Source organism: Tursiops truncatus, chromosome 6 (assembly GCF_011762595.2).
Source record: "Tursiops truncatus isolate mTurTru1 chromosome 6, mTurTru1.mat.Y, whole genome shotgun sequence".
Classification (NCBI taxonomy): domain Eukaryota; kingdom Metazoa; phylum Chordata; class Mammalia; order Artiodactyla; family Delphinidae; genus Tursiops; species Tursiops truncatus.
Window position 1 is genome coordinate 78,787,631 of NC_047039.1, and position 25,969 is coordinate 78,813,599.

General features: G+C 51.4%; 2 protein-coding genes and 1 long non-coding RNA gene across 4 annotated transcripts; 2 read left to right on the forward strand and 1 right to left on the reverse strand.

Moving 5' to 3' along the window:
* Positions 1 to 4,700: 4,700 nt before the first annotated feature.
* Positions 4,701 to 10,425, forward strand: TESK1 (testis associated actin remodelling kinase 1). The gene is made up of 10 exons (XM_019949070.3): positions 4,701 to 6,323; positions 6,448 to 6,569; positions 6,700 to 6,748; positions 7,283 to 7,429; positions 7,766 to 7,848; positions 8,015 to 8,105; positions 8,353 to 8,436; positions 8,588 to 8,677; positions 8,811 to 8,925; positions 9,261 to 10,425. The coding sequence occupies exons 1-10, from the start codon at positions 6,105 to 6,107 to the stop codon at positions 10,145 to 10,147; spliced, it is 1,887 nt and encodes a 628-aa protein (XP_019804629.1). The 5' UTR covers positions 4,701 to 6,104; the 3' UTR covers positions 10,148 to 10,425.
* Positions 10,426 to 10,490: 65 nt separating this feature from the next.
* CD72 (CD72 molecule) lies at positions 10,491 to 17,788 on the reverse strand. Of its 2 annotated transcripts, none has more exons than XM_033858234.2 (9): positions 17,527 to 17,788; positions 17,310 to 17,417; positions 16,644 to 16,715; positions 15,944 to 16,033; positions 15,271 to 15,606; positions 12,595 to 12,743; positions 11,822 to 11,937; positions 10,969 to 11,118; positions 10,491 to 10,583 (listed from the first exon to the last, which is right to left on the reverse strand). In XM_033858234.2, exons 1-8 carry the CDS (start codon positions 17,606 to 17,608, stop codon positions 10,974 to 10,976), a joined length of 1,098 nt encoding a protein of 365 aa, XP_033714125.1. In that variant the 5' UTR covers positions 17,609 to 17,788; the 3' UTR covers positions 10,491 to 10,583; positions 10,969 to 10,973. The 2 variants fall into 2 exon arrangements, with proteins under 2 accessions (XP_033714125.1, XP_019804631.1); XM_019949072.3 differs by having other exon boundaries at positions 10,567 to 10,707; positions 17,527 to 17,783.
* Positions 16,651 to 25,625, forward strand: LOC141278987 (uncharacterized). Its single transcript, XR_012332579.1, has 3 exons — positions 16,651 to 16,744; positions 23,083 to 23,248; positions 24,133 to 25,625. It is a non-coding gene; the product is annotated as an uncharacterized lncRNA (long non-coding RNA).
* The last annotated feature ends 344 nt before the right edge of the window (positions 25,626 to 25,969 follow it).

Here is a 25,969-nt window from a genome sequence, read left to right on the forward strand (position 1 = left end):
GATAATCTCTAGGTCCATCCATGCAGCTGCAAGTGTATGCCACTGAGTTTTGACATGGCTAGTTACATGGCACTTCTGTGATAGTAGCTGATTGGTATTGGTAGCTACAAAAAAACCTACAGTTAACATAAAACTTAATAGTGAAACATTAAAAGCATTCTTTTAAAGATCAAGAACAAGCACGAGTGTCTACTACCACTACTTCACTCAACATTGTATTGACGGTCTTAAGCAAAGGAATAGAAAGCAAAGGTATAAATACTAGAAAACTATAGGAATGATTTTGGATTTGATTCTCAGTGAGGTGAGAGGTTTTGAGCAGAGTGACAAAATGATTCAACTTACACTTTAAAAGGGTATTCGGGCTACTGTGTAGAGAATAGGCTGCAAGGAGACAAAGGCATAGCAGAGAGACTATAAAGGAGGCTATTGCAACAACCCAGCCAAGAGACAGTGGTGGCTTAGATTGGGTTAGAGGCAGTGGAAATGTCAGAAGTGGTCAGGTTATGGATAGATTTCAAACGTAGAACATACACAAATTACTGATGGGCTGGACATAGGATAGAGAGAATGAGAGGAATCAAGGATAACTCTAAATTGTCTTGCCTGGGTACCTAATAGGCTGCATTTATTGAGATGGGGAAACCTTAGAGAAAAGCTGGGGAAGAGGGGGAGGATTCAAGAGCTCTGTTTTGTACCCATCAAATTTGAAAAGCCAACTAGATATCCAACTAGACATGATAAATAAGCAATTGAATACGGGAGTCTAGATTTCAGAAGAGAGGTTGAGGTGGAGAAAAATGGGAGTCATTAGGGTATAAATAGAATTTAAAGCCTTGAAGTTAGGCCTTCCCTGGTGGCGCAGTGGTTAAGAATCCTCCTGCCAATGCAGGGGACAAGGGTTCGAGCCCTAGTCTGGGAAGATCCCACATGCCGCGGAGCAACTAAGCCCATGCGCCACAACTACTGAGCCCACATGCCACAACTACTGAAGCCCGTGTGCCTAGAGCCCGTGCTCCGCAACAAGAGAAGCCACCACAATGAGAAGCCTGCTCACTGCAACAAAAAGTAGACCCTGCTCACCGCAGCTAGAGAAAGCCCATGCACAGCAATGAAGACCCAATGCAGCCAAAAATTAATAACATAAATAAATTAAAAAAAAAAGATATGGTGGAGGGGACTGTTTTGAAAAGAATACGTTATCAATATATTCATTTAACTGCTCTTCCTAAGGTTAAATAACTTTATATCCCTAGTACCCATATTGTGGTCTCTAAATACCATTTCCAACTGAAAGGACCATGAATCATTGGAAAAAATAGCTGATACCAGCTCCGGTCTAGGAATGCACAAAATGAGCCTGGAACATTTTATTATATCAAATCCAAGAGACCTTAAGGGAGGGTTTCTTAAAGGTCATGTCAAAAGGACTCAGGAGCCAACTTGAATAAGTGTCCAGTGGCCAAAAAAGGACAATTTAAGAATCAAAAATGAATTTTTTAATTGCCAATGATTGAGGCACATCATATATGTGTTAAATTATGAGTTCATGATGGTACTAAAAAAAGCAAACCTCATTGGTCACTGTTGGAGGATGCTTCAGAACCAACTCACTACTTGAGAAGCTGGTACTATAAAAGGGAAACAATCAAGCATTTTTCGTGCCTTTCCCACATAAAATATATCTCTGAGGAGCAAATAGTTTAACGTGGATAAGTTTCTCTTTGTAGAGGTATTCTACCTAATAAAGAAGGAAGGACAGAATGAGAATGTTATTTTTGAATTCCTATATTAATGAACCTAGACCAGTGGTTCTCAATCAGGGACAATTTTGCCCCCAGGGGGACAACGGACAATGTCTAGAGACATTTTTGGTCATCGCAAATGCGGGAGTTGCTACTGACATCCAGTGGCTAGAGGCCAGGGATGCTACTGCTAAACATCTCTACAATGCACAGGACAGCCCCCTACTATAAAGAATTTATCCAGTCCAAAATGTCAATAGTGCCACATTTGACAAACTCTGGTCTAGACAATGATTATCATCAGTTACTAACATCACAAAAAGACCACCACTGTATACCTCATGATAAAAGTGTTAAACCACCCACAAATTAGTTTTGCCAAAATAATCAAATATAAACCTAATTGACCCTAACTACCAATTTACTGGAAATACAGGGGACTGAAGAAATGCTAAATCACACTAGAAGCTCAGCAAAATTCAGACTCTGAGAAATTCTACAGGACAAATGCCCTGGTTTCTTTAAAAAAAAAAAAAAAGGCAAAAAAGATAGTGGATGGAGTTAAAGATGTAAGAAACATATCAGCTTCAAAGCATGGACCTTATTTAGATTTTGATTCAACTTAACAATTTTTTAAAACTAAGTATAATTCAACAGGGGAAATATGAACAACGAGATACTGGATGATATTAAGGGATTTTTTTTAGGTGTGACATGGTACTGTGATTTTGTTTTAAAGAAGAAACCTTATCTTTTAGAGGTAACACACTGAAATATTTATTGATGAAATGATATAATATCAGAAATATGCACCAAATAACTGGGTAGGGGGAAAGAGCAGGAGTATAGATGAAACAAGATTGCCCATGAATTGATTATTGGAGGATCACTGGCATAGAAGTTACATAAAAGCAGATACTTTCACCTCGGCCTGGTCACTTATGGCAACAGTATAACTGAGGCATGGGTGATTTTGAACAATGGGTCTCCAACAAAATGGTCTTACCCAAGGTAAATAAGGGTTCATTGTTCTATATGTTCTTCTTTTTTTCACGTTTGACATTTTCTATCATAAAAAGTTTGAAAAAACAACAACAAAAGGATCTTCTAGTAGCCTGACTCAAGGAACATTTAAAACTCATCTTAGCACACCCCTCTGCACTATTTAATACTGTTCATTATTCCACTTTTCCTAAACTCTCCATTCCTTGGATTCCACTTGCCACCAGTGTTCTTTTGTTTTGTTTTTTGTTTTGGCTGTGTCAGGTCTTCGTTGAGGCACGCAGGGTCTTCATTGAGGCATGCGGGATCTTTCACTGCAGTGTGGGCTCTTCGCTGAGATGCATGGGCTTCTCTCTACTTGTGGCGTGCAGGTTTTTCTCTCTCTAGTTGTGGCGCACGGGCTCCAGGGCGCGTGGGCTCAGTACTTGTAGATGTGGGATCTTAGTTCCCTGACTAGGGATGGAACCCGCGTCCCCTGCATTGGAAGGCGGATTCTTTACCACTGGACCACCAGGGAAGTCCCGCCACTATTTTTTAAATCAGTGGACTTGAAAAGTATTCAGACATTCAGATGGATGCACAGATATATTGCTAGTTCAGTCATAGACTGGAGTTTGCATATTGTAATGTAAATATGTCAACTCTATTCTAAACAGTTTTATTATGACTTTAGTTAAATAAAAAAGGTTGTAAAATGTGATGTGTATACTGTATGTGTACTTCTTAAAACAGGTAAAATCCTGACCCTTTCATACACAGGTTTGAATTTGAAATTACATTATAAACACTTATGCTTTATTGTTCTAAATAAAGAATTTTACACACTCTCAAAAAAAAAATCCTCTTCCTATATTTCAGCATGTTTCTTGTGTCTCCTTCATGGACATCATCCACCCACACTTTAATACCGTCGGTGTTCCCTAGAAGTCCATTGTCAGCCTATCTCTCCTTCCCTACTTGGATAATGGCAACCACCTTCAGTTTTCTTTACCATCACATCACCCCTTCGTTCATGGCAATCACCTACCTCCCCCACCCCCAACCTTTCCTCCTCCTGGATTCTTTATCTCAGTTGATACTCAGTCATCTAAGCTAGAAACTTTAAAATTATCCTGGCTGATGCTCTTTCTCTCTACAGGACTGACTGACTTTGGATACTGATCAATCAAGTCTTCCCATTCTAGGTGATTGTTTCCTCCTCCCCTTCCCCATTATCCCTACCCTAGTTCAGTCCTCATCCTCTCCTCACCAGAAGCATTGTCAGCACCTCTTTCCTAATTAGTCTCCCTGCCTCCATACAACCACAATAATCTGTCTAAAACAGGAACCTGGCTCCTCTGCTTAGAATTACTATTACCAGCTATAGATATTCTCAAACTTGGGTAAAGGGTCAGACACGAGTTGATTAAATTATTCTATTACTTAAACAAAAGGAGGCATAAATTCCTAATGTTTACAGATCTTATACGACTATAGAAAACAAACTTACAAATTACATAGTTGTAGATGTTAACACTTAATGTGATGAATGAGCTTGTTTTGCTGAGACTCTCTCTACAAACATGGGACAGGACTCTGTCAGAAGGCGGTCACCCACACGGACGCGGACTGTGCAATTAATTTTCCTTTTAGCTTACCACAGAAATAGAAATATAGTACTTTAGAATACTTGAAAAGAACTCAGCCTCGCTCCCTCAAGCTCTGTCGCAGCCCGTTTGACTCCAGAGGCCCACCTGCCTCCCTCCGCGCCGCCGCTAGGTGGCAAGCGGCTCACTGACGCCCACCACCGCTAGACCCAGCCCAGTGGCCGGGATCGAGTGACGTCACCCATCCCCGACGATGATTGGCTATTCCGCCGATGACCGGGGGGGAGGAGCCAGCGGAGAACCGAAAGCGTTGGGTACGGCGAGCGCACAGGGTCCTGAAACGTTGCGTGCGCACTCAGGACCCCGCACCGCTTTAGCGGCTGGTTGCAGGTCCTCCTCCCGCCTGAGGGGGCAGACCCGATTCCTACGAGATGCGGGCGGTACCTGCCTAGAGGGGTCACACTGAGGGGCGGACTCACGTCGAGAGGAGGGGTCACAATGACTGGCGGAGTCACTCTGAGAGGTGGGGTCTCACTGGGTAGGAGGAACACACAAAGGAGGGGTGTCGCCCTGAGGGATTCTGGTACACACTGATGGTGGCAGTGCCATACTGAGGAGAGGTCTCACTGAAAAAGAGAGGGGTCTCCGAGGGGAACAGCTCCTTGAGGGGCGGGGTTTTGCCAAGGGGTGGGATCTTGCGCAAAGAGGGGCTTCCCTACAGGTCGAGGCTTCTCTTTTGAGAGAGAGGGGCATTTGGACGAAATAGTAAGAGTAAGGTACAGGCTGGGTGGTCACTTGACAGAGGCTCTGGAATCTGAACTTTTTTCAAGGGAGGCGGGATGGAGTGAGAAGGAGTCGGGGCCACACCCGGAATGGGCTGGCCAAGGGCTCACTACAGCTCCGGGGCATCACAACCGCCCGAGAAGGTAGAAAGTGTCAGGGAGTCCAGAGGTTTAAGGTGTAAAGATCGAGAACTGGGAAATGGGCAGGCTGGGCCAGGGCAGAGGCTGGGAAGGCGGGTAGGTTGCTGGGCTACCTCCGACTGTAGCTGGGCCAGAGTGGTCTACTTTTCTGCCCTGCCGGTCCTTGGAGCCCAGGAATCTGGCGGCTTCCGGAGCCAGACCCTCAACCGACAGTGACCTGAGGGAGGGAGGGGAGAAAGGATTCCCAGGGCAGCTAAAAGACATTTGAGCTGCGCGTACGCACAATCAGCCCTGAATTCCCTTCAGTTATTCAGCTCAGGCCTGAACTTATTTGACCCCGACTTCGCAGACGCACTCGCCTAGGGCTTCGGGTTGCGGGGTGCGCACCTGAGGGGGCGTGGCCGCTGCCCGGAGGCCGGGCTCGAAGGAGTTAAGCAGAGGCCCGGCTCAGCCCCGCCCCGGCAGGCCGCGGAGCCTGAGCCCCAGCGGCGAAGCTGAGCAGCCGCCGCCCGCCCGCCCGACCGCCCGCCTCCGCCTGTGGGGAGCCCGCCCGCCTGCCCGCCGGCGCCCGGGAGCGCCACCGCCACCGCCCGGCCCAGGCCCAGGCCCTGTCCCAGGCCCTGCGCGGAGCGGAGCGGAGCGGCGTCCACCCGGGCCCAGCAAGCCGGCGCGGCGGGGGCGGGCCCAGGATCTTCGGCGTATCTTCCATTCTCCTGGGCGGGAGCGGGAGAGGGAGCGGGAGCCCCTGCGCCCCTGATCGGGCTGGGCCCGCTCCCATGGCGAGCGCGGCCTGCCCGGGCCCCGGGGACCCTGCCATGTGAGGCAGGCCCCGGGCTGGGGGCCCGGCCATGGCCGGGGAACGGCCCCCACTACGGGGCCCAGGGCCCGGGCCCGGAGAGGCGCCGGGGGAGGGTCCTCCGGGGCCCGGGGGCGCGGGCGGAGGCCCGGGCCGGGGCCGCCCCTCCTCCTACCGGGCTCTCCGCAGCGCCGTGTCCAGCCTGGCGCGCGTGGACGATTTCCACTGCGCCGAGAAGATCGGGGCCGGCTTCTTCTCTGAGGTCTACAAGGTAGGACCAGCAGAGAGGGCAGAGGGGCGGGACCGAGACTTCGACGCCAGGCTGAAACTAGGGGGCCCGGACCCTGGCGACCCGCCCGACCTGCGCGGGACTCGCCATCCCCTGCTGCCCCCAGGTTCGGCACCGACAGTCAGGGCAAGTCATGGTGCTGAAAATGAACAGGCTCCCCAGTAACCGGGGAAACACGCTGCGGGAGGTGCAGCTGATGAACCGGCTCCGGCACCCCAACATTCTAAGGTGAGCGGCCCCAGCCGCTTGCTGGGAAGCTTGCTGGGGGATAGGGGAAAGATCCCGCGGGAAAAGTGGGAACTGTGGAGCGGCCGGGGCTCTTACAGCCTACACTGCTATCTTTCCCATCCTCTTCCAGGTTCATGGGGGTCTGTGTGCACCAAGGGCAGCTGCACGCTCTTACAGAGGTGAGGATGGGCCAGGAAGGGGGGGACTCCACCACAACCACCACCAAGGGGAGAGAGAGTCAGCGGCCTGGTGCATCTACAGAGGAGTAATGAGAGGCAACAGGACCCGGGGGAGGCTTCCCTGAACTTCCCTTCAGGCAAACCACAAATAAAAGGCCTCAGCTGGTGCCAGTCCTCTTTATCCTTTAGAAGGGTGCTGTCCAACAGATCTTTCTGCAGTGATAAAAATGTTCTGTAGCTGTGCTGTCCAAAACCATAGCCACTAGCCACATGTGGCTAAGGAGCACTGGAAATGTGGCTAGTGTGACAGGAACGGAATGTTTAATTTTATTTAAACTTAATAATTTAAATTTAAATAGGTGCACCTGTGTGGGACATGCTAGCCTTAGGATATGAATGGGGGACCCTAGGGCACAGACTCACCCTCTTGACCTTTGTGATCCTCCTGAGTGTCCCCAGGCTTATAAGTGGGAGACCTAGAGAACAGACTGAAACTTTGATATCCATTCCCCTTCTCCTACCCCTATGTCCCAGTATATGAATGGGGGGACCCTGGAACAGCTGCTCAGCTCCCCCGAACCCCTATCCTGGCCTGTCAGGCTCCGCCTGGCTTTGGACATCGCCCGCGGCCTGCGGTACCTGCATGCCAAAGGTGTATTCCACCGAGACCTCACATCCAAGGTAGGCTGGCCAGGTGGGTGGAGGCATGAAAGGGGATTTGAGATTAGATTGTAACTAGCCCGTGGGTATTGGAATGCGGATAATAGACAGCATTAGGATGTTGGGGCAGCAAGACACTGGAGAATGGGGGACTGGGGTGAGGGGAGTGCTCTGAGGGACTGGGTACCATGCTGTGTTTGGAGTGACGGATGATGTTGCAAGATTGGTGTGTGTTGGAAAACTGGGAGATCAGAGAGGGTTGGGGTTATTCTGGAGTGACGGGTCCTTGGGGTGCATTTTGGGAGATCAGAGAACAGAAGGTAATGGGTATGTGGGGATGCTATATGTATATGTCAGAACTGTCTGATCCGGCGGGAAGACCGAGGCTTCACAGCTGTTGTGGGCGACTTTGGGCTGGCTGAAAAGATTCCTGTGTATAGGTGAGGTGAATGCCCCATCCCCCTAAATCTCCCAGATGCCCCTTGTCTAAGTGAAGCCCACAGGGACATTTCCCCTGGGGTAGCGAGGGGGCTGACCTCATCCCCTTTTGTTTGGGGAGGGTGTCTGAGTAGGATGTTCCTGACCACTCTGCCCCTGCCCCTGCAGGGAAGGGGCAAGGAAGGAGCCGTTGGCTGTGGTGGGTTCCCCATACTGGATGGCTCCAGAGGTGTTGCGGGGTGAGCTGTATGATGAGAAGGTAAGATATCAACCCTTCAGATCCCCAAGGCCTTCCAGAGACCCTTGAGATACTCTTATAAGGCTCCATCCCAAGTTCCTCAGCAACCCTACCAGATAATTCAGAAGACCCCCAAGATCCCCTTTACCCCTCACACCCCTTCCAACACATGAAAACTGTCAAGACTCCCCCAAATTCTGACGTATTCTGACAAAATTCTTACATGAAACTGTCAATGCCTCCCCCTGACACTCGCTCCTACCCCTAGGCCGACGTTTTTGCCTTTGGGATTGTCCTCTGTGAGCTCATCGCACGAGTACCTGCGGACCCTGACTACCTACCCCGTACTGAGGTGAATGATGCATCCAGGTTTAAAAGGAGGAACTCCAGACTAGGCACATCATAACCAGGGAGGGTTCCCTGGAGGTTGAGGTCCTGACTGGGGGACAGCAGGAGAACTTGAGGAAGGCTGACCTGGAGGCCCTTCCTCTCTGTCCCCACAGGACTTCGGCCTGGATGTGCCTGCTTTCCGAACCCTGGTAGGGGATGACTGCCCACTGCCCTTCCTGCTCCTGGCCATCCACTGCTGCAGTGTAAGAGCCTCACTCCCTCCCTGCCCCCACCCCCACCCACCATCTGACAAGGGCAGCCGGCCCAGATGACAGGAGGAAACTCAGGGACCCTCTTCTGGAGCACTGAGTGAAGCTGCCCGTCTCTCCCCATCAGATGGAACCTAGCACTCGTGCTCCCTTCACTGAAATCACCCAGCACCTGGAATGGATCCTGGAGCAGCTGCCTGAGCCAGCCCCCCTCCTCAGGGCTCCCCTGGCACACAGTCAGGGTAAGTGAGCACAACTGGGGTCCTTTTGCCTCTCTCTTCCTTAGAACTCAGAATCACCCGGGGAGACTAAGTGTTTTTATTAGTTGAGGAGCCTGGGGGCGGGAGTGGGGTGAGAGGATATCTCAGAGAAGATAGTTTTCTAATTCTAGAGCCTGAGGGAGGGGAACAAGGAAAGAAAAGGTAAAGGGGGCTGGAGGGGACATCTCCCCCTTTCCAAAGCACCCTGTGGGACTCCCTTTTCTCAGCTCTAGTTCCACCAGCCTCCTGGTGAATGAGACCCTCAGGGAACTATGATCAATGCTGAGAACAGTGACCACAGACTTCTCTGTCTACAGGGTCTGTTCCAAGAGGGGGCCCCTCTGCCACACTTCCCAGGCCAGACCCTCGGCTCTCCCGAAGCCGGTCAGACCTCTTCCTGCCCCCATCGCCAGAATCGCCCCCCAACTGGGGGGACAATCTGACTCGAGTCAACCCCTTTTCACTACGGGAAGACCTCAGAGGTGGCAAGATCAAGCTCCTGGACACACCCAGCAAGCCAGTTGCCCCCCTACCCCTTGTACCACCATCACCAGTGCCCTCCACCCAGCTGCCCTTGGTGACCACTCCAGAGACCTTGGTCCAGCCTGGGACACCTGCCCGCCGCTGCCGCTCACTACCATCATCCCCTGAACTTCCCCGACGTATGGAAACAGCACTGCCAGGTCCTGGGCCTCCTGCTGTGGGCCCCTCGGCTGAAGAGAAGATGGAGTGTGAGGGCAGTAGCCCTGAGCCAGAAGCCCCGGGGCCAGCTCCCCAGCTGCCCCTGGCCGTGGCCACAGACAACTTCATCAGCACTTGTTCCTCAGCCTCCCAGCCCTGGTCCCCTAGATCAGGAGCCCCCCTTAACAACAACCCCCCAGCCGTGGTGGTGAACTCCCCACAAGGCTGGGCTGGGGAGCCCTGGAACCGGGCCCAGCATAGCCTGCCCCGTGCAGCAGCCCTGGAGCGGACAGAACCCTCGCCGCCCCCGTCAGCCCCCCGGGAGTCCGAGGAGGGGCTGCCCTGCCCTGGCTGCTGCCTCAGCCCCTTCAGCTTTGGCTTCCTGTCCATGTGCCCCCGCCCCACACCAGCTGTGGCCCGCTACCGCAACCTGAACTGCGAGGCGGGCAGTCTCCTCTGCCACCGGGGGCACCATGCCAAGCCACCCACAACCAGCCTGCAGCTGCCTGGGGCACGCTCTTAGCAGTGGGGCCTGTGGTCTCCGGCCTCCACCCTTGGCCTTCAGGATGCCCTGTGAGGACAGAGAGCACATGCTGGACTGTGCCAGCCCCGGATGGGCTGAGCAGCTCTTCTCCCTGTAGAGGGGAACCTCGGCATGGACGTGAGGAACAGAACATTTCCTTTGCATCCCCTGAGCTTGCTCTCCCGTGGGGATCACTGAACCAGACAAAGCGTTGCCGACACACGAGACTAACACGTGCAAATTATTTAAAAATATTTCAATAAAACTGCCTGGCTGGCTCCGGGCTGCCCCTATCCGCTCAGCCCGTGCGCCCTCCCCACCCATTCCACTATGGGAGGTTTTGGGGGAGGCCAAAATCTCTTCTAGAAGCTGCTTCACACTTTCCCTGGGAACAGTCCAGTTTCTGGGACAGGATCTCTATTGGCAGCAGGCTTGCCTAGAAATGTTGGGCATGGATCAGCCCTTGGCCAGGCACTGTCCAGGCAGAGTGAGGACACGCTGGAGGGCGGTGGATCTTAGGACCTGCAGGCTACAGCTTAGGCTCTTGTTGGCGTGAGTATCTGGAGGATTAAAGCATCAGGGAGCTCCACAGTTGACTGTCCCTAAGAACCTCATCCAGCTCAGCCCATCTCCTCCCCAACTCCCTGGACAGCCACATAGCCAGCCTCCCCTGCCCAGCACCCCCTTACATAAGCACAGCCTGGAGGCTGTGGACATGGCTGTCACTTACAGGAACAAGTTTTCCCCCTGGCCTCTGGGCCCCTGCCCTGAGACCCTCTGCCCCCGGACTCCCACGCCTCAGTCCCATCCCCGACACTTACCCAGCTCAGTGCAAAGAGCGGTCCGCATCTGGATACCTGAAAGCTTCCAGCTCACAGATGGAGGGAAGAGAAGAAGAACAGTCCTCTACCTTCAGACGTGCCTGCCACTCGCCATCTACCTTGGTACATCTTTGGCCTTGACTATAATACCTAAAGGGTGGTGATGTAGCACTGGGATAAGTTCTGGCCCCCTCCTATCCCATCCTCCCTTCTCTTGCCCTGCACAAACCTAACCCAAGTCCTAACTCACCCTGCCTACCTAAAGCCGTGTGTGGGAGGATGGTTCATGTACAGGTGTCTGGACCCCAACCCGAAGAGGCTAGAGGACCAGGGAGGGGAAAATGTCACCCAAGGTCCTAAAGATGGAAACTCCAGTTAGGTAACTCCCTGTTTCAGGGTCCCTGGGGTTGATTCCCAAAGTTACCCCATTGCTTCCTTTCTCACTTCCCTGGGGCAACTCTGGTATACCAAGTGGCCTTGACTAAAAAAGTACAACCTCAGTTTGGGTAGCCTTGTCTGGACTGAGAAGTTAGAAGGCCGGGGTTCTTTACCAGCTGTGAAGCCCTAGCTAAATCCTCAACTTAGCCCCCTGAGAGAAAGATGACATAGGTCCCAAACTGGTAATTTTTTTTTTTTTTTTAAATCACGTGCCAGGGACGGCTAGGTACTGGGGATAGAATAGAAAGCAAGCCTGCCTGTTATTAATCAAATAGAAGAAGTGGACAAATGGGCAATTATAACATTGATTTGTGAAAAAGTTTTGAGAGTAGGACCTGGAGGGAGATCTCATTACTGTGTCTTTATGAAGGGATTATAGAGGATTTTTGTTGCCCAAAAGTCCTAACAAACTTACCCATTGTATCTTGTACCATCACTCCACTGCCAGAACTGATTTCTGAAGTCAATCCAGTATGATTCAGCTGAACTACCTTGTACCAACACCTTACGTAAGCTTCTGGCATAATAAGCCTGAAGGGAGATTCGGAGAGACCAGAGGTGTGTGAGGAGTGATGGGAAATATTGGAATAGGAGGAGGGAGGGGGTGTCGGGAGGAGGGCACCTGGGCTGATGGAAGAAAATGAACACTAGAGAGGCTATGAGCTTTGGCAAGAGGACTGTGCCTGACCTTGGTGCATGACATCGGCTCATCGGTGACCATCCCCGCATCCTTCAAGTGCCACCCTGCAGATGCAGGCTGACCCTTCAGTTCACGTGCGTGCATGCGCGCAGGCACACGCACACACACATGCTGGGTAAGAATTTCTGCCAGCCTTCGAAGAAGAGTCATTCTGTGGGCTGTTCTGGTCACAAGGAACCAATCCCTACAATCCAGCCCACCAGGTATGGAACCTGTCTGCCTGAGAGGCCATGAGAGTCAAAGAACCCGTTCAGCAGCCCAGAGCTGACCAGAAAGCTGAGATGAGAAACAGGTTAACGTAAAGATGGCTCGTTAAGTTTCAACTCTCACGCCAACCCTAATCAGTTAATAGGGCCATCTGGAGCACTGTGCTGAGAAGCTGCATGGAAAAGGGACGCACGCCTTGTGTGCACTGCCATCCCTGATTGATGACACGTGTCCCTTTACCCAACAATACCCATACCGTCTTTGAATAGGGGTTTTCTTACTCCATATGAATAAGACGTGTCGCTGATTTTGGCCAGTTCAGAGGACAGAGATTTACAATGCCTTTGGCTGTCCTCCCAATTTCTCTTAGTAATTGAGATGTAAAAGCACCTCCTCTCATTCGGTATCCATCCCAAGGGACAGCAGGAATCTAAAAAGAAGAAAGAGTGTGGCAGCACTGCCCAGACCCAGGAGGGAGATCTCAACACTTGGGATGAAGTGAATACTCAGCAATCTGGTTGCTGACAATGTTCCCTGGGGTCGAACCTCAGTGCCTTCACTGACTTCTGGTCCTTAATCTTTGCAATCTTTCTTTCTTGCCTTCCCTGGAAATGCCATATCTGTGCATACTTAGTAAAATCCTTTAACATTCAACAACTTTACTCCTTAAAATATAGGAGGCTTATTTGAAAAGAACTGGTGGTACTATCCCCAATTTCTGAACAATTGCCGTTTACTCCCCCATTTTGGCTAACTTCACCTGGGCCCCCAATAAACAAGTGTTCAATAGGCCTCCCATTCATCTCATTGGCTCCCTAAAGCATTTCTCACTGCATATTCAAACTTTCCCACACTCCTCAAGCGGCTAGCCACCACCTTCCCCTCCACTCTTCCACAAGTAGACAACCTTGCTGCCTGCTTTGCTGAAATTCAGACACTTGACGTGTGAACTCTCTCCATTTTCCTCCTCTCCACCTAAAAATTTGTCTCTTCTCTGTTCCTCTTTTCCTGACTATCTGTCAGAAATAAACCGCCTCTTTCTTTAACATCCCGCACCCCAGTCTATGCTCCTGATCCCAACCCACCTCCCTCCGTTGCTTCGTCCCATCTGTCCTACCTCCATCACTCAAAAGTCATTCCTTCTCCTCCAGCTCCCTCTCTTCTGTCTACGTTTTCTCATCCCCACCCAGCTACCGCCTTAGGTTACTGTCTAACAGCAACTTAAAGGAATAAAAAGAAGTCGGTGTGGCCAAATGGACGAGGGCGAGGGGACAAGCAGCATGCTGAAAGGTAGGCAGGGGCCTTGGAGACCAGGTTGAGGATTTTTTTTATTTTTATATTATGAGCAAGAGAAAGTCAATGTAGGGTTTTACACTGAAGCATTTTGTACTCTGGTTGTATCCCAAGTGCCTGGGTACAGTGCTAGACATATAGTATGTATTCCGTAACTTTTGATGTAATTAATTAAGTGAAATGACATGATCTTAACTGGGATGACATGATCAGATTTTTGTTTTTAAAGGATTACTCTGGCTGCAACATGAAAAGTGGATTTGGAGGGGGGACGTTTAGGAAAAACATTCAGCAAGCTGTTGCAGTTATCCTTGCAAGACATGAAGATGGAGAAAAATGCAAATGGATATATAGATTTGTTGATGAAAAATAGAGGGTGTTCCTCTCTGACAGAGGAGGGCATCTGCTGAGAGTGAGAGAGAGGGTAGTAGGGTACAGAGAGCCAGCCGACCACTGCAGATTTGCCAAGGCAGGCAGTGCTGGGGCCCCAGCTGAAGTTGAGACTAGAGATTTGTGGCACCAAGCAGAATGACTGCACAGCTTGTCACCCCTGGGTGCAGGCATGTGCATTCATCCAGGACAATGGAGCCGAGGAGTGAGTGGGTTGGCTGAAGTGATGGGCCCCCAAATCCAAGATGGGTAGAGAGAGAAGTGAAGACAGGTGATGGCTGATGGGAAGGGAGGAAACAGGGGAGCCAGCAGGTTGGAGGCCTCCGTGAGGTTGAAGAAGAAGTGTGTGGAAAGCCTATAGAGGGCCAGCTGTGGTCAGAGTGAAGACCCGAAGCCATCCTTTCAGCGGAAGAGCAGCTTGGGATGCTGAGGTCTAGGGTTCAGCTGTGGGGAAGGAGGGGGCAGCACTGTCATGGAACTGAGGCTTGTAGAGAATGAGAAGGTTAAAGAAATGAGGGCTGGGGGGTGTCTGTACATAACCTCTCTGTTTTAAGCCTTGGGGGAGTAGCCAGATGCCCCTGAGCTAGACAGAGCCTAACCTCTAGACAACCAGTCCATGGACATTCCAGTCCCGTTGGGCTGGGGACCCTGCCTCAACCTCAGCCAACTTTGGCAGACCTTCTATGTGTCCCCCTCCCTCATCCCCACACACGGGCTGGACTCCTCCTTTCAAAAGGGATGAGCATTCCACCCTAATTCCCTGTCCTACAACATCCCTGCCCACCTCATTGCGAGAGCTTCAGCTGCCTTGCCCCAGCCCCAGACTGTACCTCATCCATCAGTAATTCTTAATCTTTTGGGGAATCTCAGATGTAGAGAGAATTAATTAAAGCTACAGGTCCTCTTTTTAGAAAAACATGCGAACAATCAATTTCACATCCAAATTCAGGGGGTTCCCAGATCCTTGACACTGATGTCAAGCCAGGTGAGCCCTGAGTTTGCTGCTTTGGACAGTGTCATTTGCACTGCTGGCTACCACCCTCTTCTCCCCTACAGGATCAGCCTTAGAGCTGGGTGAGCCCTCCCTAAAACCAGTATGCAGCTAGATCCTTCGCCCTGTTGGCCCAGGCTGCACAGGTCATGTCAGCCAGCACTCTGGTTCATTACCCCTTTCCTGAACAACTCAGTGGCTTCCTAATAGATAGATAGACCCCCTCACTTCAATCCATCCTTCATGGCAGGTCCTACCATCTCCCCTTTCCCAGAGCAGATACCTGGTGAGGGGCATGTGAAGAAGGGCTTCAGTGTGTCCTGCACGCTGCTCAGCCTCTGCTCCAAGTTCATCCTTTGTATCTCCTTATTTCTCAAGGCCTCTTTTGTCTTCTCCCCATCTGACTGGCAGGCCTGCAACTGCTCTTTGGTAGCCTGGCCAACCTTCTGTTCCACCTGTAGTCTTTCCTGACTCTGGGCCAGCTCCGTCCTGGACCCCTGCAAATCCTCTTCCCTCTGCCCCAGCTGGGTTATCTTTTGGCGCAGCTGCTGCCTCAGGGTGCTGTTAGTGGCTTCCAGAACCCTGTTCATCTGCTGGAGCTGCTGAGACACCTGGAAATCTGTTTGGCCATAAAGAGAGATTTGGAGGACATCTTCAGCCATGCTCTGGTGCCCTGAGGCTTCAGCATCAGTCCTTTTGCTGCTTCTTGCAACTTTCTGCATAACAGGCTGGAATGGAATATAAGATCTGACTGCCTGAAGCTTAAGGAGGTACTGGATTAGGTGAGGACAATTTAGGAAGTCACGGCACTCTGAAACAGACCTGGCTGGAAGCCAGACGAAAGCTGAAGATGTGGTGGTAGTGATTCCGGGCCCTGCTAGGCAGGGCAGCTGTTGGGGAGAGTGGGGGAGAACGTTGTCTGGGGGCAATGGGAAATGGGGGGCAGCCATACTCACAGTGCACTCCCAGGCAGATGGCAGCCACCCCTAACAGCAGGCAGGTGAGGAGCAGGCCCAGGAAGAGGTACTGCACGTAGGATGCTTGGCCTTAGGGAGACAGTGGGTTGGGGGGCCGTGAGCCCCACGAAAGTTGATAGACTGAGGGGGTGTGGGTGGAGGAGATTCACGGGAAGGAGCATCCCGCAGAGGACTTGGAGCACGCGTGGTGGTTTCTGTCTGGCAGAGTTTCCGCAGGTGGTGGAGGTAAGGTGTTCCGGAATAAGGGCTGGGGATTGTTACCGGTAAGGACTGAGGGGCACTACCTGGTAGGACGGGGAACTAAATCTCAGACGGAGACCCGAGAGGTGGGTACGTGAATGGGGACCATAGTAAGGGGGAAGGGGGCAGACGATCTGGGTCGATGCGTCGGAAAGATCTAAGGATGAGGGTGAAAGAGGCAGGGGAGGGTGTCACGGGGCTGCCCGGGCTGACCGGAGGGCTGCGCCCCGGGCTCAATCCGTGGGCCAGACCTGCACACCGCGGGGCCCAGCACCACCTCCCGCGGGGACCGGTGCCAGCACCTGACTCCGCGACCACCCCGGGGGGCCTGGTGGGGGAGGGCTGCGCAGCCCGAGGCCGCGCCCCGCCCCCACTCGCTGGCCCGAGACGAGCTGGGCAGCGGGTGGCGCGCGCGGGGCGGGGAGGACTAGGTACTTACAGGGAAGAATCCGCCCGGCAGCTGGTGACGTCACGGGGCTCCAGGCGGCAGTTGGCTGCTCCGACTGGACCCCTGCGGAAGGGATCGACTCAAGTTTGAAGGTGGGAAAGCCAGGAAATACCCCTTCTCCCCACCCTACTCACCCCCTCCACCGCGCCGAGACCCCAGTCTGTCCTAAGGTGCCTTCTGCCACTGCTCTGGGACACCCTTAGCGCTCTCCGGAGTTCCGTATCTCCCCTGGGACTCTCGTGTCCCTCCTGGGTCTTACCTTATCCTTTCCCTGGGGACCCTCTATCGCCCTCCTGGGTCTCCCTTTATCTTTTACTCTGGGGGCCCTCGTCTGCCTGCCAAAACCCTCTCCCCGGGAGTGCTCTCCCCCCCTCCCCCCTCCCCTCTCTTCTCTCTCCCGGGACTCGCCACTTCCCACGCGCGCTCAGCTCCCCAACAGGGCTGCCCTGATCCCTCCGTGGAGCCCTAGCTCCCCACCGGGATCTCCACCTTACCCGCTGGGAGCTTTATTCTTCCTTAGCTCCCATAATTGGTGCTCATTCTCTTCCTGAGAATCCCCAGCCTTTCTCCAAGGGTATTGTCCTCCCAAGAATGCCGTGGACTCCCCAGCGCAAGACACAGTCCCCCATAAACACACATCCCCTGGGCTCTCCAGACCTGCTTTGTCCCCTAATCCAGCGGAAGCCAAGCTTGAGGGTCCTCCTGGGCCTGGGGGCACTTGAACATTCTCATAGGTGAGTTCTCCGTCTTCATCAGCCTCTGGGTCTGCAGAGGAGAGAAAAGGTGGCGTCAGGATTGGGGTCTCTGGGGTGGGAGTGGGGTCTTCAAGGAGGATGGAGATGCAGAATCAAGGAGACACCTTACCCACCCTTACCTTGTCCTAGGCGGCTGGAGATGCTCTTCTTCAGGGGAGCCTTCACAAATCGCAGGTCTGCATAGGTGATGGCCTCAGCCATGGTCCTGAGCACCTCTGCTCCCACTCGCCTCCCTCCTCTTCCACCGGCTCCAGGCTTTCTTGCCACTCTCCCCTCTGTCCCTTCACACTCTTAGGCTCTGTGTTCCCTGCGTGACTGCACAGCTTAGTGCTTTGCCCTGTGACTTCCAGTCACAAAAGAGGAAGATGTGACCCAGTCTCAGACAGATGGGTTCAGTGAAGCAGACGGCATCCCTGAGCCCCAGCCAGAGGGGCAGGGGAGGGGAACCTGAGGTCCAGAGCATGGGGTTCAGGGCTGGGGGGTGTCACAGAACCAATACTCAGGCCTGTCCCTGTGTCTTGCCTGTGCTCCTCCTTCATGCATCCCAGACCCACCTTGACAGTGCTGGGCTCCGAATGCCCACCCTCATCAACTACCCTGATTTGCTCCAAGCTTCTTTCCTGGCTGCCCAGTCCACGGGCTTTTTGTGTGCAGTCAGAGCTCTTTTGTGCTCAACTGACCAAAGAGGATCTCCCTAATCGTAGCTCCAGGGTGGGGCTTCATCCTCCCCATCAGATTGAGGGGTCCTAGTGTGGAGCCCTACCTCCTCCTCATCCTGAGGTTCCCAGTAGATATGAGTTCCCAGAAGGGGGGTCCCTGACTTGGTGGGACTTTTCTCTCCATCAGTTTGGGGGCTTTCCGGGTGGGCCCGGCTCCCCTTCTACTGTAGTGCTACAGAGCTGCTGAGAATCCCACACACAGAGAAGTTCTCAGTCCAAAGCCTTTCCTGGGAATGAGGCAACGCTTTGGAGGATGCAGAGTATCTGGGACCAAACTGACTGTCCTGTGTAAACACCCCCAGACTCTCGCTTCACAGCCTTTCCCTGGCCTCCTCCACCTTTGTTGCCCTAATGATCATACCTGTGGCCAGTCAGCCTCTTCCTTGTCCCATCCTGCCTTCTGGCAGACTGACGTGACCCCTGTGTTCCAGTATCTGAGCCAAACCCAGCAAGCTGAGTCCAAGAGGCAGAAGCTCTGGGAAAGCCCGGGCTGAGGGTGAGGGTGAGGGACACCACAGTTTGTGTGCCTCTGGAAAAACCTTCAGCACTGACTATTCATGCACCTTGTTGGGGGTCAGGGAGCAGATGAGCAAAGGACTTGCATGGGGATGAAGATGGACTGCAGCTTCTCAGAGGGGAGGCAAAGAGCAGGGCTGGGTTCTGAGCGGGCAGACTCTGGACCAGCCAAGGTTTTGCTTTCTTCTTAGTTCGGTTTTGGCTTCTCTTGTACTTTCCTAGTAAAATTCTTTCCTTAACAAGTCCCTCAGGTGGACCTAGAGTCTGTCATACAGAGTGAAGTAAGTTAGAAAGAGAAAAACCAATACCGTATGTTAACACATATATATGGAATCTAAAAAAAAAAAAATGGTTCTGAAGAACCTAGGGGCAGGACAGGAATAAAGACGCAGACATAGAGAATGGACTTGAGGACACGGGGAGGAGGAATGGTAAGCTGGGACGAAGTGAGAGAGTGGCATGGACATATATACACTACCAAATGTAAAATGGATAGCTAGTGGGAAGCAGCCGCATAGCACAGAGAGATCAGCTCGGTGCTTTGTGACCACCTAGAGGGGTGGGATAGGCAGGGTGGGAGGGAGGCGCAAGAGGGAGGAGATATGGGGACATATGTATAGGTATAGCTGATTCACTTTGTTATACAGCAGAAACTAACTGTCCCTTTACTCCCAGCCCCAGTGAAAAAGGGGGCATTTGTGGAGGAAGACCAGGGACTGAGAGGCCTGGCTGATGGAGGAGAGGAAACGGGGGGAGGGTGTGCGTGCTGAGCAGAGGTGCAGAGGGCTCCCTAAAGTTCTTTTTATCAGAATGTGATCCCCCAAAGGCTCACTGCGGGTGAGAAGAGGCTGGGGCAAGACAAGGTATGGAGGTGGGAAAAACCCACCTTGAGTCGGTGACATCCTCCCCCTCAGAACCCTTCCCCCAACCCGCAGCTGCAGGGGGGAAAAAGGAAGGAGAAAGAGGTCCTCCCCCCATGCTAGCAGCTCGTAGTGTACGGTTAGTGGTGTGTGGAGGGGTGATAGGCCTATGGGTCTGATGAGAGCTCTGCCCAACAGTGTCACCCAGCCTGCCCAGAAAAAGTGCCCACTGACACAGAAGAACACATTTGTCACCTGAGAAACGTGTCGGGGGCAGAGGCAGACATCCACATGGGTGTGAGTGTGCAAGCATGCACCCGCATCCCCAGGTCTCTGCAGTCTGTTGGGGCATCTGTGAGAAGCGAGCATCTCTGCCCAAGCCTGCCTGGAGGGTTAAGCATGGAGGATTCTGGGGCCTGAAGGGTGCATGTGATGGCTGTGGTTTTTTTCCATGGCGGGAAATGACAGGTCATTTTCATAAGTCTTAAAAGGTCATGGGGACAGAGTCCATAAGTACATCCTTTTGAAGACTCAGTCTTTCCTAGGGTGTCCCTGCAGCTGTTAACCGTCCCTGCTTGATTAAAGTTTCCAACACCCCAGCCCCCTCTCCCAGACAGTGAGAGTGGCGTGTGCTGGTGACTCCCTGGGGGCCTCAGGGGCCTGTGAGAGTGAGTGGGAGTGCATAGAGCAGCTGGTGGCAGGAGTGAGGGGGCGTGGTCAGGGTACTGGTACCTGTGGTGCACAGGGCATGGGGCGTAGGGACAGCGTGTGTGTAAATCAATTGCAGGAACACTTGCAGGAATTCTGTAAACTGGAGATAATGTCCCAGTTTTCAGAACCCGTGTGCAACAGGGCCTGGATGCCAGGTAAAATGCCAAAACCAATCTTCAAATGAGTGTGTGCTCAAAAAAGGAATCAATGGGCATGCTGCCTAACTCGATCCTCGGGGAGGCTTTAGGAGGGAGGGTGCCCAAATGGGACTGGATGAGCTAAACTGCACGCCCACAATGCCTTGGATGTCTTAGGCCAGCCGGTCTGTGTTTCTGTCCTCTTTAGCTCTTTTGGTGATGGATACACATCTCCTTATGACACTCCGCATTCCCTCAGTCCTAGACCATCGTGTGGCCTTCTTTTGTGAAGAAGATATGAGAGCAGAGTACGTCTCCTTCCCCATGTGTCCCACATGGGGTCTTTGCGATATTGACATGTACATTTCCTTTCGAGGCTGGACATCAGAAAGGACAGCTGTAACTCTGAGCTGCACCTCACCTACCCAAATGTCAGGAATGCCTGGGGGCTTCTCAGAGCTGAGGGGCCAGTGCTGTACATTTCAGCTTTTCCAGGATCATAATTTCATCTGAGATCCTAGAGGACAAACACCAAAGCCCATTTCTTGCCCTCTCCTGACCCCTCCATGCTTATTTCAGGGAGTGGTTCTACAGTAAACAAGAGGAGGGAGCCCAGCTATGAGGGCCTCGGAAAAGAATGTGCTGTGTGGAAAGGGGCTCATCTAGGGACTTCCCTGGTGGTTCAGTGGCTAAGACTCCACACTCCTGATGCAGGAAACCCAGGTTCAATCCTTGGTCACAGAACTAGACCCCTCATGCTGCAAGTAATACCTGGTGCAGTGAAGTAAATTTTTTTTTTTTTTAAAAAGGGGCTCATCTGTATAAACTTTCGTGAAGTCCAGCCAACATCAGGAAGTCAAGGAAGTCTCCTGAGACTCTGAAAGTCAGGTTCTGTCCATCTTCATTACCTTAACCCACTGACTGACTCCAGGAGGTCCTAATCTACAGATAGCATGTGACAGGCAGAAAAATGGCCTCCCCCAAATGTTCACAATCTAATCCTCAGAACCCGTGGACAGTACAGGTTACTTTACCTGATAAAATTGTTAACGTGATTAAGTTAAGGACCTTTAGATGGGGAAATCATCCTGTTTTATCCCGGGAGGCCAATCTAATCACAAGTCTTTGGAAGGATGAAGCTTTCAGGGCCATGGGAAGAAAGAGATTCAACCATGGAAGGAGGGGCAGAGAGATATGACATGAGAAGAACTCCACCTGCAGATGCTGGCCCTGGAGCTAGAGGGAGGGAACCACGAGCTGATGAACTCAGGCAGCCTCTAGAAGCTGGAAGAGGCGAAGGAACACGTCCTCACCTAGAGCCCCCAGAAAGGAACCAGCCCTGCTGACACCTTGACTTTAATCCAGTGAAATATGTGTCAGACCTCTTACCAACAGAACTGTAAGATAAGAAACTTGTATTTTGTAAGCCGCTAAATTTGTGGTAATTTGTGATGGCAGCAAGAGATAAGTTTCCTGAACTGTGGAGGAAGCATGATGTAATGGAAAGAACATGGCATAGATAAAGAAGCCAGCCCTGCCACAGTGCGTGACTTTGGGCAAGTCACAATTTCCTATCTGTAAAATATGGGATTTTCTAGATGATATCTGACATCACTCAAGGGGTTCATGGCTGGAGACATAGTAGGTGTTAATTTTAGCAAAAGCATCGCTAAAAGTCTGTTGAAATAGCTTCAGAGTCAGGAGGGAGGACTGTGGGCCATCTGACAGCACTATTAAGGGGATTCGTGCAGCTCTTTGATCACTGAAGGCAGAGTGCCAATAGGTCTCCAGTGAGTGCCCTAGGCCTCTGCTTGGCCCTGTCTTGAATGGTGACACAGAAAGCACATTCATATATGCTGATGGCACAGAGCTCTAAAGAAAAGCAAATAGGGCTTCCCTGGTGGCGCAGTGGTTGAGAGTCCGCCTGCCGATGCAGGGGACACGGGTTCGTGCCCCCGTCCGGGAGGATCCCACATGCCGCGGAGCGGATGGGCCCGTGAGCCATGGCCGCTGACCCTGCGCGTCTGGAGCCTGTGCTCCTCAACGGGAGAGGCCACAACAGTGAGAGACCCGCGTACCGCAAAAAAAAAAAAAAAAAAAAGAAAAGCAAATACACCAAAAGGCAAACTCATGATTCAAACATTGCAGCAGAGCAAAATGATGGCTCCAACCACAGACTGAAATATAATAAAGATAAATAAAACAGCTAGAATCTGTTGAAAAATGAAACTTGGGGCTCAAAAAATAAATTACATAAGCATAGGTTGGAGGCAGTCCTGGCTTAAAAATAGTTTATGTATAAATGTCTGAGAGGAGAGACAGTTATCAGTCGTTTTGGAGCTAGAAGGATCTTAGTTTGACCCACTTATTTTACAAATTAGGAAACTACACTCAGTGGGCTATAAGTTCATTATGAATTAACCGTATGACTAGGAGGGTTGGTGACAAAAGGCTGTCCCATAGGACTACAGCTTCTTTACCAAATATGCCAGACATTGTGCCGGCCACACCTACAGCCTCTTCTAAGGGGGGCCAAACCCCTGCTGATGAGGCAGCCCTAGACCCCCAAAATTGTGTTATGTGACCTCCAACCCCTCTGACCTCAGCTGACTGAGATAACCAAGTGGACAGCAAACTCAAGGCTGGCCTGTTCAGAGACCAGCCAGTGGCCTCTGGGGTGGCCTGGCCTGGAAATCAGAGAGGATGTGAGCTTATCAAATTTTCGTTCTCAGGAATTTCAGTGGGAGAACATGGAGATGAGCACTCAGGTAGCAGTGGGAGCAGAAGCGAAAGGATGCAGAGAGAGAGTCCATGTGGTGCCCGGAGCCTCCCACGCTTAGCAGTTGTGCCTGGCTCCGACCCTCTCACACACTTGGGGCAGGGGGATTATCCCGGCAGGTAAGCCAGCCTGACGATCACGGGGAGATGGGGTTGCTGCTACCTATCGCGAGCAGGGGGAGCGGGCCTGCACGCAGGAGAGTCGTGGGCACCCCTTGGTGCTTCGTGCCCAGTGATACGTTATCCACATATGGGCAACGGTGACCACCCCAGCCTGAAAAGGACACAGTTGTCGGAGCTCCGACCCCTTGGAAATGAAGGTCTGGGTTACCCACCAGACAAGCCATCTAGACCAGCATCAAGTGCTGCTTGAGAGCGAGGGGGAGTCTAGAATGGATGGAGAGAAGGAAGAATCTCCGCTGCAGCCTTAGCACCAGCTACAGTAGTGTAGCTTATCCCACTAACCCTCCTAGTGTAAGGTTTTCTTCCTCTCTTTCCTCCTCCACTTTTAAGAAATTGTGACCTTGGAGAAGCAGTGACAGCATGACCTAAGGAGGGGCATGAGTGGATCTGAGTGATGCAGGCAGAAGCACACAGAGCCTCAGCCATCCCTGACCCCCTGGTCTTTCCACTTGGTGTGCTTCAGCCTGGCTTCCAACTGCCAGCATCTTTGCAGCTTTTCTTTGGCAGGCAGTGAGAAAGTGCTGGAAATCAGTACCTCGCACCAGAGCAGCTCAACCGATGACTGGTGGGAACTGGTGTACCCCCTAGCAACCTCACCCTGGGGGGCTAACTGAGGGCACATGGTCTACACTGGCTCTCAGCGTTTCCCAATGGCTTTGAGCCCCAGTTTTCCACCATGGACGTAAAGTGGTACCTCCTTATTACTTTAAATTGCATGTCCCTGACTCCTAGTGAATTTGAACATACTTTCATGTTTGTTAACCAGTTGGATTTGCTCTTCTTTTGATGTTAGATCATTTGTATTCTTTTTCTCCCCCCAGAATTTTATTTTGAAAATTCGAAGCCTAGAGGAAACTTGGAAGAATAATACAATGAATACTTACATGTCCTTCATCTAGTATGCCAGTCAAGGCTCAAACTGTTCTCACCACATAAAAGAAATGACAATTATGTGACATGATAGCGGTGTTAGCTAACCATGGTGGTAAGCATAATGCAGCATATAAATGTATCACATCAACACATTGTACACCTTACACTTACACAATGTTATTATATCTCAATAAAAAATGGCGCAGAGAAGTAGACCATTAGGGTATGTGTACACATATACGTACATGCACATAATTTTTTTTCAATTCAGAGATTTGTTACAGGAAATTGCCCTTACCCAATTAATGCACTTATAAGAACTAGTTAAACGGTCTGTGAAAGGTCATTATCTTTGCTTCTGATGCTGGAGTTTGGAGTCTGCAGGGCAGGCAGCTGGGGAGGCAAGGCGAATGGAAAGTGGGAGGGCAGGGATAAGCCAGACCCATGAAGACAGCCTGGAAGCCCAGTCAGTCTCTCACTACCTCCAGCTGTGATGCTGTGAGTGTCCTGCAAGAGAAGCTGTGCCCTCCCTGACCAGGTGCCACTGCTCTGGAACAAAAGCCCAGCTGGTACACAGTCCCAGCCCAGCTTCCTCTCTCAGTAAGGACGGCCTCCTCTTCCAGGACCATTTCTTATTATATCATCCTTTCTCCAATGAATTGAATTGCCATGTTCCCTTATACACAAACACCTAGTTTGGGATTCCTGTTTACCTATTGATTCCCTTTTACTTATTGATTTAAGTGGTCTTAGAGCATGTTCTGATGTTTGGTAAGGCAAATTTCTCTTTTTCTTTTAAAATATTTGTCCTTGACTCTTCTTTGAGATACAAATTGGAACTATCTTAATGGTATACTTTAATTTTGGAAGCATTGACATTTTTTTCTGATATTTTATCTTCCCTTCCAAGGGAAGGGAAGAGGGAGGGTTGAGGGAGTTCCCCGGTGATCTAGTGGTTAGGATTCAGCACTTTCACCGCCAAAGAGATGGTTGCATTTTCTGTTTGTCCCACTTTTGCTTTGTATCTTTTAATTATATTATATAACTTTCTTAATATGAGTACATATGAAGTCTTTTTTTTTTTTTTTTTTTTTTGCGGTACGCGGGCCTCTCACTGTTGTGGCCTCTCCCGTTGCGGAGCACAGGCTCCGGACGCACAGGCTCAGCGGCCATGGCTCACGGGCCCAAGCCGCTCCGCGGCATGTGCCATCTTTCAGGACTGGGGCACGAACCCGTGTCCCCTGCATCGGCAGGCGGACTCTCAACCACTGCGCCACCTGGGAAGCTCTCTTGTTTGTCCTACTTTTGCTTTGTATCTTTTAATTATATTGTATAACTTTCTTCATATGAGTACATATGAAGTGAATTCTTGACTAAATTTACATACTATAAAAATTCCAGTCATAAAAAAAAAATGTCCTGGGAATGTAATGTACAGCATGGTGACTATAGTTAATAATATTGTATTGTATATTTAAAAGTTACAGACTTCCCTGATGGCACAGTGCTTAATAATCCGCCTGCCAATGCAAAGGACAGGGGTTCAAGCCCTGGTCGGGTAAGATCCCACATGCCACGGAGCAACTAAGCCCGTGCGCCACAACTACTGAGCCCTCATGCCACAACTACTGAAGCCCACGCGCCTAGAGCCCATGCTCCGCAACAAGAAAAGCCACCACAATGAGAAGCCCGTGCACTGCAACGAAGAGTAGCCCCCTCTCACCGCAACTAGCGAAAGCCCGAGCAACGAAGACCCAATGCAGCCAAAAATAAATAAATAAATTT